This window comes from Psittacula echo (genome assembly GCF_963264785.1).
Source record: "Psittacula echo genome assembly, chromosome: 2".
NCBI classification, from domain to species: domain Eukaryota; kingdom Metazoa; phylum Chordata; class Aves; order Psittaciformes; family Psittacidae; genus Psittacula; species Psittacula echo.
This window is the reverse complement of record NC_137737.1, coordinates 123053688-123067130: the sequence shown is the minus strand read 5'-3', so window position 1 is coordinate 123067130 and position 13443 is coordinate 123053688. Positions and strand designations below refer to the sequence as shown.

The 13443-nt window shown below is 34.2% G+C and overlaps 1 protein-coding gene across 1 annotated transcript in view; it reads left to right on the top strand.

The window, feature by feature from the left end:
• ASPH (aspartate beta-hydroxylase) overlaps positions 1–13443 on the top strand; it is a gene marked incomplete at its 5' end in the record, with an annotated part of 112746 nt that overhangs the window by 17717 nt on the left and 81586 nt on the right. Inside the window, 2 exons of the mRNA XM_080609787.1 lie at positions 34–183; positions 2181–2249. Of these exons, the coding sequence (XP_080465913.1) occupies positions 34–183; positions 2181–2249 (219 nt within the window). The remainder of the gene's footprint in view (positions 1–33; positions 184–2180; positions 2250–13443) is intronic.

Genomic DNA, 13443 nt, shown 5'->3' with positions numbered 1-13443 from the left:
CATCTTTCCTATTTGTTTGCCTTATTTTTACAGAGACCAAACATGGAGGAGGTAAAAATGGGAAGAAAGAAGGCCTCTCTGGAAGCTCATTTTTCACCTGGTTTATGGTAATTGCTTTGCTGGGAGTTTGGACATCAGTAGCAGTTGTCTGGTTTGAACTTGTAGATTATGAAGAAGTTCTAGGTAAGAATTTTAAATATTAAGATGCTTCTAATATGATTATGATATGCATTAAATGGAGGCCATTTTAAATAGCTGATTTGACTACTGGGGTGTTTGCAAATGACCTATATGATAAAAATAGGCAATGTAGTTCAAAAAGTATATTTTAATGCTGAACTCTATTACGATGTTAAAATGGGATTCTCATAAGAATGAAAAAGGTTATTAACATACTGCATTTATTAAAGAATTGAAGAAGTCTCTGAGGATAGATCTGGATCTCTTTGTAACATCTGTAAAGCAGTTCATTTGAAAGGCTATTGTTGCTTGTTCTCTGATGGATTGTGTTGCCTATAATGTCAGGACAACTGATCAGTCATCCTTCCATAAGTGTCTTGTTGAGTGACCTCAGTTTTAAGCTTATAAAGATGATTATTGTATCTCAATATGTCAATGTTAAAATAGTATTGCTAATATAATATCTAAGGGTGAAAATTAGTATCTCAAATTTCAGGATCTGTGTCCATAGGTAGAGCTATTGACCCTGATGTTGTAGGACTCAACATACACTTTTGCAACTGCAGGCTTTACAAGCTTTACAAATCTGTTGGTACATGCTTCGTTTGATCTGGACTGATTTTAAGAGAAACTTCTGGTTTGGAACTTAATTGGGTCTAGTAATGCAATTAATGGTTTCTGTATTTTTACCATGCATGCAGCCAAAGCAAAGGATTTCCGTTATAACTTGTCAGAGGTCCTACAAGGTAGGATATTGGAGAAATAAGCTTGTTTTGCAGTATCTTGGCTGAAAAATTTGCTTTTTTATCTTTTTAATTTTTTAGAGAATTAATATTTTGCATTGACATGAAACTCAGTCATTTCTCATCTGTCTCATTCTTCGTGGTTTTGAAGGTGATACAATTCTTATTTCTAGAGAATTACATTTATTCTACCAGTCTGCTGTGTTTAACCATAAGCTGATAAAGATCCTTTCTAATTGATTGCTTCCGTACAATGGTGATGACCTTATTTTTGTCCATTCTAGACCCAAGCCTGAACTTTTCTTCCACAAAACTGTTCTATAGTTTTCTAAGTACCCTATTATGAACTGTATTTATTTTAATTGTAATCAAGTTCTGCCTCCATTTTGAGAATGTCAAGTGTTAATAATATACTGCAAACTATAAGGACTTAAGAGTTTTTTTGCAAAGAGTGCAGAGTTTGTCTTATTAAAAGTTACGTCTGAAGTTTGTCAGAAGTAATTAGAAAGCTCACTACTCACATGGTGATCCCAGGACACTTCTAATCCTGGATGCCACGATTCTATGCTAAAAATTCTTTTCGGATAGAAACTGGGTTCTCCTGTGTACGCTTAGGGCTGGTAGAGCTGCAGTTTAAGAAAAAAGAAAAGTGAGAAGTCTAATGTATTAGTTGCCTATAAGAGGATTGAAAACTTTTTTTGTCTGCAGTAAATGCTATACAGTTGTTCATTAAAAATTATGAATGTTTTTTCTTTGTCCAGGAAGTATGTTGCTTACATAATTTTTCATGCCAAGTTAATAGAAGGTATCTGTCTGGTTTTTTTCTCCCAAGAAATTGGAAAGGCAGGAAAACAATCTGAAAACAAGTGGTGATTATTTGATTAGTTCTTGTTATTTCTTTTCCATCAAATATGTTGGAAGGTCCTTGTGAACTGAGATTTTATTCTGAGCACAGTATGTTCAAATAAAGTGCAACACTTGATTATGGATTTGTTTTAAATCTGTGAATACCAAAATAATGTGTTGAAAAAAGACTAACTTGTGTTCAGTCTAAAGTCTAGAAATTGCAGAAAGGAATTTAAAGTATTTGCAAAATTTTCCAGGAAATTTAAAATGTAGATAAGAAGAGTATGGCTAAATGATTTTTAAAATATATGGCAACAATCTACCATCAGCAGTCAACCGTTGCACATCAAAAACACTGTGCGGGGAACAAACTGCTGAATCCCTAATTCTCTCTTCTTTTTGCATTTCTAGGCAAGCTTGGGATATATGATGCCGATGGAGATGGAGACTTTGATGTTGAAGATGCTAAATTATTGCTAGGCAAGTACAAACATGGGTGAAAAAATATATACAACTGTCATTTATGTTTGGTTATTGTTTAATGTCGAAACAGTATTTCTGGATTTTTTTTCCCAATTAGAGAACTTCAGATGATCTAATTGTGGTTGGGGTTTTTCTTAATGCAAGTTGTGGGATTGTGTGAGCAACTTGTAGCAAGTTGTGTTCTTTTTTTACTAATATAGCAATGTAAGTGGGAAGCATTTAATTAAAAGATGATTTTGATGGTGCTGTATCAACTGTTGAAAGATGTTTGTGATTATTAATCAATTTATTAATTAATAATAAGAGCTTAAGATGTTTCAAGAGTTAAAACATTGTGGTAATGTGTTAAGCTAGATCAATTTTAAAGTTACTTCCAACAGGCCTTTGTACTTCTTCAATGACTGTTTAGCATATTTTATACTGTCTTTCCTCGATTCTGAGTTCTCCACAAGTCTGTTCATTTTCTTTGCCTTTCAAAAGTTCTACATGACGTAGATTTATCTTTTTTGATATTGGAACGCTGGTTTTAGGTTTCTGTTCCTTGTAGTGTGGGAGAATGTCTCTCTGCTCACTATGTATCTTCAGAGAGGAATTTCAGTCATCAAACATGCTTTGTGATACTGCCCTTCTGCCTACATCTTCTGGCAGTTAAGGCACTACCATCTTCAGTCTCGCAGTCAGGCATTCAATAGATACTTCTTACGTACGTGCTGTTAGAAAGTTTACTTTGGTTTGTTCAAGTGTAAACTTATTTTGAGCACGCAAACCTAACAAGTTAAATAAATGAACGAAACAACAAAAATCCCCAGCATAGTAAATAGAAGCTTGAGCAGAGGACAAAGTGGAATGTCTCAAACTAGTCAAGATTGTCAGTTATGCAAGGATGTTATGGCTTGCTTTTCGAAACTTGTCTTACATTTAAAAAAAAAAAGTTTATAGCTAGTTTATTTTTCTCCACATATGCTTGCAGAAATCAGCAACTCTTGGGGGGGGAGGGCCTCATTTGTTTAATTTCTTCACGGTTTAAAGAAACCCATGCAATCAAAATTGCTGAACCACTTTGCAGTGGTGTGAATGCAAGAGTCACTCCAAAGAATCTCCAGTGTCTACTCCAGAATCTACAGATTGGGTGTGAATTATAAATGGTGGATAAGATAACACTTTATATATTTTTTATATATATAGTGTTATATATATATAAAGTGTTGTAACTAATTATAAAATTAGTTATAATCCTAATTTTTGTCTGTCTGCTATGTAGTGTATAGAAAGCAGATACCAGTTTCTTGTGTGTCATATTAGTTGGAGTCAGATTGCCAAGGTGGTAGTTAGAAATATGCTGCAGCTTTGTGACATCTCTGTCACTTGATACAACTGGGAATTCTGCCAGTATGTGACAGTGTTTCTATTACGAGCTTATCTTATCACGCATTTAAACCTTGTACTTAAAATGTGACATTAAAAGGTCACAGATCAAAAGTTATCTTTATTAATTTTTGAATACTTGCTTAGATCACTATTTTATCTCATTTCAGAATATTTGATGCAGAACAAAGGAAATGGTAATTTTTGAAAAGCTTCACAACATTGGTTAAAATTGAGTATAAAAATATTTTTTCTAATAACTACCAGATAATATTATGAACTGAAGTTCCCAGAAAAATATTTTGCTTGTTTGTATTTAGCTTTTAACATGAGCTAAAAATGAACACCACTATGCAGACTAAAATTATTTTATTGGTGCAGAAACTGGAAAATTAGATTCTCTCTTGAGAAATTTGTCTTGCAAAATTAAGGCTTTGTGGGAAAGAAAGCTGAATAGTAGGCCTATATTCAGTTGCACTTGAATGCATAACTCCTTTTGTATTTTATTTTTGAGGATTTTTGTTAGTATATATGCTGTGTGTGAAGACTTGCTACTTTCTGGAGTATTTCTCTGAGTCAGACTACGATAACAGCCAAGTGGTTTCTTTGCTAATTTAAGATTGTCTTGAAAAGGATATGCCACTGTTTGATGTTTAAAGCTAGGAAGTCATATGCTTTTTTCTTCTCTGCTCTTAAGCTATTAGTAAACTACTGTGTATTGAAATTGTGGCACATACAATAGTTTAATGTTGTCCCCTTCCATAATCTTTAGATTTTTCTACAAATTTTATGATTTAATTTACATATTGATGATAAACATATTTTTAAGTGAATTTAATTTTGGAAGATGCTTCTGCCAGCTTAAGTTTGTTTTATATTTCAAAGAATGGTTTAGTAGCTGATAACTTAATAGTTTTCTCTACTTGGACACACCTAAATAGAAGAATTACAGTTTATTGTTTATTTCTTCTATGTATAAGGTATGATAGGGTCTGTTCTTTTTTAATTTCTTGAACTCAGAGGAGGTTTGATGGTTAAGTTCTCTAGAGGTATTTGTATAATTCTAAGAATGGTGTACAAGAAATGTGTTCTTCCGCTCTTCCCTGCTCCCCCACCCTCAAGTAAGAGAGAGAGGACAAAACCCCACCTAAAACCCATCCAGCTACTCAACCCCAACCATATTTGTTGGTTAGTTTTATATCCATTTATATAAAAATTATCCAGGGTGGAAATGCAAACTTGTTGAAGCTAGCCTGCAGTTATCTTAGAGACTCTTTTCCAGAGGTATTTGTGAGGTCTGTTTACTGAATTCCATTTGGTAATGGGAAGAGAGGCTTCTTAATCTACTCCTTTGAGGGCTCCTGTTATTGGTAACTCTCTTCCCATTTTTTGTCCTCTTCACTCTAATTGTTCTTTGAAGGAACTTGTTCTTCTTAGAAGGAGTGTTACATCTCTCTACTTGCTTTGCTCAGTACAGAGAAACAGTGGCTGTAGTAGTATTGCCTAAAAAATCATGTATAGATGCTACCAGTGTCTGTTGTAATAGAATCTTTGGAGCCGAGCCAGTTTTTTATATTTCAGACCTTTTTTAACAAGCAACAATATCCTGAGAAATTCTACTGAAACACTTGCAGTAGTTAGTATAATTGTGGAACTGCAGCTACAGAAAGTCGTCAAAATATTGTTCTTGTGTGTTTTGTTCAGAGTAGTTTGCCTAAGCAAAAAACGGGGGGAAAAAACCTGCCGAAACAACCTGGTGTATTAGCAAACCAAGGGGAGCGAACAGTAGAATTCAAACTTTTGTAAACCAACTTTTTTCCCCTGGTTCACCTATGGCAGAAATATATGTTTTCAAGGAGTTGCACTAAAGATTGCACGTTCAGAAAACCTGTGGCGAGATGGTAGTTCTGAAAAACACTTTTGTATGGCTCAGCTGTTTAGGAGAAGTTTCATACTCTTCTCTGTTTTTCTCATGTTTTCTGTTTTTCGTCTGCTGTAGCACCTTGAAATACTAAGGCGTGTATATGCTTATTCTCATAAAAGAGATGTTTCAGGAGAAGAAATGCTTTGACTTGTCAAATGAATGTAGGCAAGCCCTATGCCCCATTGATTGTGGCAACACTGTGAATAGATAATTTTGACTCCCTTGATCACTCAAGTAATGTTTAGACCTCTCTTGAAATAAAGTAGTTATTTCCTCTGAGTCACTGATTTAGCATGGTATTCATTGGGCAGTTCCATTTTTAGGCACTTCTTACCATGCGTATTTGTGCTTATCAGTACCTGAGTTCTGCATTAAAAAGCAGTTCTTCTTGGTCATAGGAATGACTGAATATGAAAAGCTGTTTGACTATTAATTAGTTGTTTGTTTGTTTTTTTTTTTATTGTAAGTCTCTCTAAGAAAAAAAGGTAAGTTTATGAAATAATGTGTTACTTTGGGGGTAACTCAAGCTGAAGTGTCTTGTGTTCTTAACCCTTAGATTCAAAGGCCATTAATACAATCTTTGGTAGTTTTTGTAAAGAATTTGAAAGAAAAGGTTTGGGGGACGGTTGTTTGGTGGGGTATTTTTTATGGTAAAGACTGTAAGACATATTCTTCCAGTTTCTGTCTTCCCTTTGGTTACCTAATCTTTTCAAAGAAAATATGCTGAGGTACTCCATATTACATTTTACAAAGATAATTGCCCAAGGGTCTTATTTAAAGAAAGGACACCTATATAGTTCTTCACAGTGCTTACAGAAATACTATCTAAAGTCTGGAGTCTTTTTTTTGAGTGGCATTTTGTTTATTGATTTATTTTTAATGCCAGTTTCCAGCAGAATAGAATGATAAAAATACTTATAATTCTGTTTATAACTTAGTTTTTTTTAAGTTGTTATTTTTAGATTAAGGTTTCAATTCTTAAATTGAGATTTCATTCTTCAGTAAGAGAACTTACTTTGTTTTACGTCTTTACATCTCACTTGGGTCAAATTTCGGAAACAACTTAGAATGATGATTGTCTACCATGCATAAAGTTAAGTCTAAAAATTTAATTTTTATAGAACTAAGCCATGGAAGAAGTTGGAGAGGGATATTTATAATACCTTGATTCCTCCTGGATTCGGTATCTCATTTTTAAAACTTTGAGCTATCCTGTGAAAAAATTAAAGAGAATGGCTGATCACTCAAGTAGAGGTTCTGGACATCCAGGTACAAGGATGTGGAACATCATGGACTTGGAAGTTTCCTCAGAATTATCATTGATACTTTCACTATGTGCTGTAAGAAAAATGTGTTGAAATGTGCTAATTGTCTCTGCCATGAACTCCTCTATCTTGAATGTTTCATTAACCTACACTTAATATTGCTTTGTAGTCTGCATGTGCAACGTTTTCACTTAATCTTATGTCTCAAGAATTTGTTTTCACCCTTAGCCCACTGTTCTGCTTCTCCTTCCAACACAAACCAAGGTTTGTTCTGGTTAGAAGTAGGGGAAGGTTCTCCCTCTCCTGCTTTGATGTTTGTCATTGCTTGGTCATTCTGTTGTGCTTTTCTCAGAATGGAAATGTTGATATATTATTTAGTACTGACTGTAAACCAGTGGATTTCAGTTAAAAAATAACAGCAGAAAACCCCAAACAAAAAATACCAGACAGGAAAAAAGGCATTAATTATGGCTTATTGGTATTTTACAAATACCAGTTAGATCAGTGAATTTCATAGTCCAGGATAGCAACTGCTGGTATCAGAGAGCTTAGAAGTGACAAGCTCTTTCTTTGCTGCTCTGACCATCTCTTCTTCATCTGATTTTAGCCTGCTTTAGATCTTCTGTGTAACAACATGCACTTCATATTGGCTACATACTCATTTTATCTAGTGTTCTGCATGTCCTCAGGTTTGGAAGTAATTCCTGAGGAGCAAGTAGATCATGTAGAATATATATCGTACAAAAAAAAATTGAGAAGCATCTTAAAAAAACCAAACAAGCAAACAAACTGCAGAACACCACCCACCAGCAGTTAGGAGTCCACACTTCTAATCAAAATCAAAGTTCTGCATGGTGGAATAACTTATATCTTTAATAGTATGTCTGTGGCAAGATTTTTAAATACTGTTTGCTTTTGGATGTTATTTTCAGCTATCAGTTGCAAGCTCTCAAATTTGAACATGATGGGTTTAAAAAGAAAAGGGCAAATTGTATGATTTTAAGTAGTATGAGGATAAATGTTCAAGAACTGCCTGCATTAAGGTAAATGCCATGGCAAGAAAACCGAATATAAATGGATTTGGGTTTAGGACTAGGAACAAAGGAAAGCAAAGCTGCTGCACTTAAGATTTTGGCATAATATTGTGTATGTTTATTGTCCAAATTATAGTTTGTACTTTGAAAGATTCAGCTTTCTTAACGTCTTTCTATTTTCCTGATTAGCATTCCTGTAAAGACTGCTGTCTGTGACATGAGATGTCTTTCACAGATCCTCCTTTTACAGTTTCCTCTTTCCACCTAACTGCTGTCTTTCTTTTTTTTTTTTTTTTCCTTCCCTTTTTCTCTCTTTCCTCTATTCTTGTGTAGGCCTGACCAAAGATGGCAGTAATGAAAATATTGATTCCCTTGAGGAAGTCCTTAATATTTTAGCAGAGGAAAGCTCTGATTGGTTTTATGGCTTTCTCTCATTTCTCTATGATGTATTGACTCCTTTTGAAATACTAGAAGAAGAAGAGAGCGAAGCGGCAGATGATGTTGATGGTACGTCACAGAATGAAGGGGTTCAGGGAAAAAAGACTTGTGTTATTTTGGATTTACAGAACCAGTGACTGAGAGACTAATTTGATTGGCTTTCAAAAATGTCCATGAAATCATCAGTCTTAATGTAACAAGAATTCATGGCATTGAGGGGCAACTCACAACTGGACGCTATAAAGATTGAACTTGAAGTCAGCTACATGATGTAGTTTTACTAGTTGAAAGCCTTCAGTTACCTTTCCATTTTTGTGACAGGATGACATACTACACAGTTGTGTAAATATGTAGAATAAAACATGTATCTGTGGTTGTGTAGTTGGTTTCTGTATGTGCTTCAATTTGTGCATTTTGTGCACAAAGCTTACAAAGCTGAGTGTAATAACCTCTATTAACACTGTAACATTTGTCTTTCTAGCAAACGTTAACTGAAGCGTTTTGTAACAGCTTTAACTGTATTCTAGCATGACTGCATTATGTAAATACATATTTATATGTTAATCCTTAATATAGACATGACAATGATAATTCTCTTCTGAAATATGATTTTAATAAATAATTTATTTTGTGATTTACTGATTTCTCAGATTCTTTTTACTTGCTTGAATAAAAGCAGTCCATTTAAAAGTGCTTGAAAATTTTACCGAAACATGTATTTCTAAGTTAGCTGTTATCTGTTGTATTCGGAAGATATGATGGCATCTTATGGTTTGTTCCCACTGATTTGACTATTTTCAAACTAAGTTTTCAGTCATTTCTTCAATATAACAATTACATTAGAAGGGCTGTTCTAAATTTGAGGGTTTTTTTAAAGTGGGCCTTTTGTGGAAGTGGGAGGCTGTGATTGTGTGTTTCTCATGTAATACTGAATCTATTAAAGACAAATTGGAAATAAGATTGTCTTCTATTCCTTGCTAAATTCAAGAGCTTAATGCAGTTTTGAGAATTTTAAGCCTTCTCCTGTGAAACTGTTTTATGATAGTTGTTCCAAAAATATTTTCAGTGTACATGAATTCTGTCTACTATCATAAAGTACTGGTCTGGAAAGGGGAGTTTATAATTGTGTTTTGCAGTTTGTCTCTGATACTAAAAGCTGAAATCAGCTTAAAATAATTCATTTTAATAAATGAATACTCAATCAGATTATTATTAGAATTATTGTTTATTGTGATGCCTACTATGCTTAAGTTCATATCAGTTTCCTATATAAAGTTTATACTCAAGTTTTAACACTGGTGGATGCAGGCTGAAATTTTAATCTTTTTAAATTAAATTAGTTTTCACTTGCTCTGGCATGGCAATTTAACGTGCCTGATTAAAGAAAAAAACCACAACTTCCAGTAAGTCATCTAACTCAGAGTTTTACCTAATCTTTCAAAAGTAGTAAAAAAGAAGTGTTAGTGTTAAGCAAGTGAAATGCTTTAAAAAAACCCAACAACATGGGGACATACTAATACTGTTGCTCAGTATTTATGAATGGAATAGAGCCATAAGAACATTAGTTGCATTTTCTTCCAAATATTTTAGTATTTGGATATAAGAAAGTACCATGAAAATTTAATGGTTTTTAGGATGATATGTATGAAACATAAAGCAAAGGGGGTGGGGGGGAAACCCTGTACATTAGGAAAATAAGTGGAAGTAGATCTGTGGAATATTAGGGATAAGTTTCTTAGCAAGTGGAAGAAACTTGTGAAGTATCTGACACATAGGAAATAAGCGAGCTTGATTTGTTTGCTTTCTCTTTTACTTTTAGAAGCAGATTTGAATTAGAAATTAGAGTTTCATCGCTATTGTGGGATAATAATAACAGTATGAATTAGAAATATGGTCATCGAATGTGGTATTCTTTTGTAGATACTTCAGTAATGGAGCTAGATATCCTAAAAGAGGAGTAAAACATCTACTATGAGGATTCTGTGTCACGAAGTTTATACCAAATAGTTGAAATATACATTGATAATCTGGTGAAGTTTCAAGTGAAATAAACAGATTGCAGCTTTCAAGTAGTTGAAGCGAGTGCTGAAATTGGTAATGGTTATATCAGTAAACCGTAAATAAATTTAACTTGGGATGGGGAGATAAAATGCAGACCAAGAAAGTTCTACTTAGATATCATGGAAGTTCCTTGTTTTTATTAAGTGAATGGAAATCCACAATTATAATGGTAATAAAGAATTTGTTGAAGTAAAAGGGGTGGGAGAGTGGGGAGTGGATGGACATAGGATGCACCTAGGGGAAATATTAACACTAAATAACTTCCTAGAGTGTTTAGTTTCTGGAATGTAGGTGTTTGGTTTTTGTTTTTTTTTTTTTTTTTTTTTTTTTCCAGAAGTGTTCCTTCTTGCCTCATGCTGCTCCTGTTGAGTTGACAGTTAAACCCTCGCCAGTGGTTTTGACAGAGCAGAGCTGTCAAAGCTCTCAAAGTTTAGGATAAAGTGTTTGATTTTAATGTATTGGATTAATTGTTGCGACTGCAAGCAGGAGGACTTGGCTGGTGAGGATAATAATAAGATTTAAATGAGTGTTTGGTTTATAATAGCATGGCAGAGTTTTTTTGTAGGTTTTTTTGTTTGGTTGTTTTTTGGTTTTTTTAAGCAATTTAACAGCAAAAAGGTTAAGCTGAGTATGACATGCACATGAAGAAGGAAAATTGAACTATATCTCAGCTGGGGATGGACTGTTCATCAGGGACTGTAGTGACAGGACAAGGGGTAATGGGTTAAAACTTAAACAGAGGAAGTTTAGATTGGATATAAGGAAGAAGTTCTTTCCTGTAAGGATGGTGAGGCAGTGGAATGGGTTGCCCAAGGAAGCCGTGAATGCTCCATCCCTGGCAGTGTTCAAGGCTGGGCTGAACAAAGCCTTGAGTGACGTGATTTAGTGTGAGGTGTCCCTGCCCATGGCAGGGGGTTGGAACTAGATGATCTTAAGGTCCTTTCCAACCCTAACTATTCTATGATTCTATGATTCTTGCTTTTAAGTCCACACAAAGTATTTGAAATCAACTGAGGAATTTGAAACCTAATTTTTCAGTTTGACTAGTGGTGACTATCAGTTACATAAAATACCGTCGGTATATTAATGCTTTAAAAGAAGTCCAGGAAAGTTTTAATGTGATTTTAAACTGCAGTTAGAAAGCTGTAGGAGCTTTGCCTTCTGTTATCTTTTTAGAATAATTATTTTTAGAGGCAAAGCTGCTGCTTTCTACCTGCAGTTTTTTGGTTTGAGAATTTAAAATAGGAGCAAATTAGCAGCAAACGGTGTTTTTAATGAAGAAAATACGTTGTTTAAATCACAAGATCTTGCTAGATTTTGTAGCTAGTTAAGAATGAGAATTTAGTGAATGAGAATTCTCATTCATAAGGTTCTCAGTCATAAGAATTCTCAATCATAATTCTCAATCATAAGAATGAGAATTTAGTGGTTTTATGTTAAATTGGACATGGAGCTTTCATTAGCTACCTTCATATTCCTTACAGGTTATTTATATTAAATTTTACAGAGCTCCAGAAGTAAATGTCTGTCTAAAGTAGTAGTCTTCTAGTTTGGCCAGCATTTTTAGAAATAAGTAGGATGTTTTGCTTTCTCATTTTCCCATGTTGGTAAATGTTTGATATTTTAACTGCAGTCAGTCTTCAGTGGAAGTTTGCAAACTTTAAACAAAATACTGCATTAACCTTTGTTAGCTCTGCCTTGCTTTGTTGTGGTACTAATGTAAAGAAATTGTAGGGGAAAAAAACCTTAATACCCTTGTATCTGAAATGATTGAGGATTTATGGAAGGTTTGAACCCCAGACTTCTGTGACCATCTTCAACAATATGTGAAAGTAAGACTGTTTTATGGGGGAGGAAATCACAATGCTCATAATTTATAAAATTAACTTAGAATTGAAGAAAATAAACGGATAATTGTTCGCATATCTGTTGAAATTCTTACTGCAACAACTTTTTGCCAGTACTTCCCCCACGCCCCACATGCATAATGATCTTCTCTGAGAATGTGTTCAATCTTTTGCTCCTGACATTTGTTTCAAGGTCAGTCAGTGAATGAGGCTTGCCACCTGTAAGTTTCCGTTTATGGTAATTTGCATTATTAGTTAGTCTCAATTGGCTGGCATTAGAAGAAATAGAATTTTTATTGCAGTTATTCATATAGGTTACGATTGGATGGGGGGTGTAGAAGAAGAATGCAGTGAAGCATTAGGATTTTCATTTCATTTCATGGTCAGATGGAGTGGGGGAACCATCTATACTGTAAAAATTATTTTATTAGTATTTGAGAGCTGGAGAAAGCTGTTGTGTACAGTGTAGTATTTTGGGTTGTTATTCTTACTCACTTGCCATCATTTAAACAGCTATCATAATGATCGCACAACAGCATGAAATATGCTAAATACTGTCTTTCTGGTCATGACAGATTTCTTAAGATGAGGCTAACAAAGGCAAGGTGTGCCTATTGGTTTCTTGTATGTTCTCGTACAAAATGCAACGTATGTATTTGTGACTTCAAAAAAGGAAATGCTTTCTACCCTGTGTCTTCAATTCAAATTTTTCTTCTAAAATAATGCAATTACAAATAAGCAAGAGATATTAAAGCAAATTACTGAGAATATATTGAGAGTAATTTTATTATTTTTAATGCTCATGTGAATTTAAAAAAAAAGCTGCATTGCATTTGTGCTTGCATTTGGGACACTTACAGGCTTTGGTATGCATACAGGTAATGAGTTAAGTTTAAGGTAAGTGGGTGCTAGCTTTCTCAGTAGCATAATTTGTTTAGCGGAAGACCTTGTATATCCTATGTAGCATATTGTAAATGCAGAATAATAGTAATAGTTACGTGCAGGTGCATATGCCAGCAATCATAGCTTTTTCTGACTTGCACTTCTGGAGAAAGAAAACAGGAGAGAAGAAAGGTTAATAATGGTTTTGGCTTTTACAGATTTGTATTTCCATTTTTAGTTGTGCAATTTTAACATCTTTTGCTAATTTTCTGTGTGGTGAAGGAAGTTTTTGATGGGATTTTGTGATTTAAAGCAAGAGTCTGAAAACAAGCCCTACTTTTTAAAGCTTGACACTTTGTTACCAAGGCTTCACAC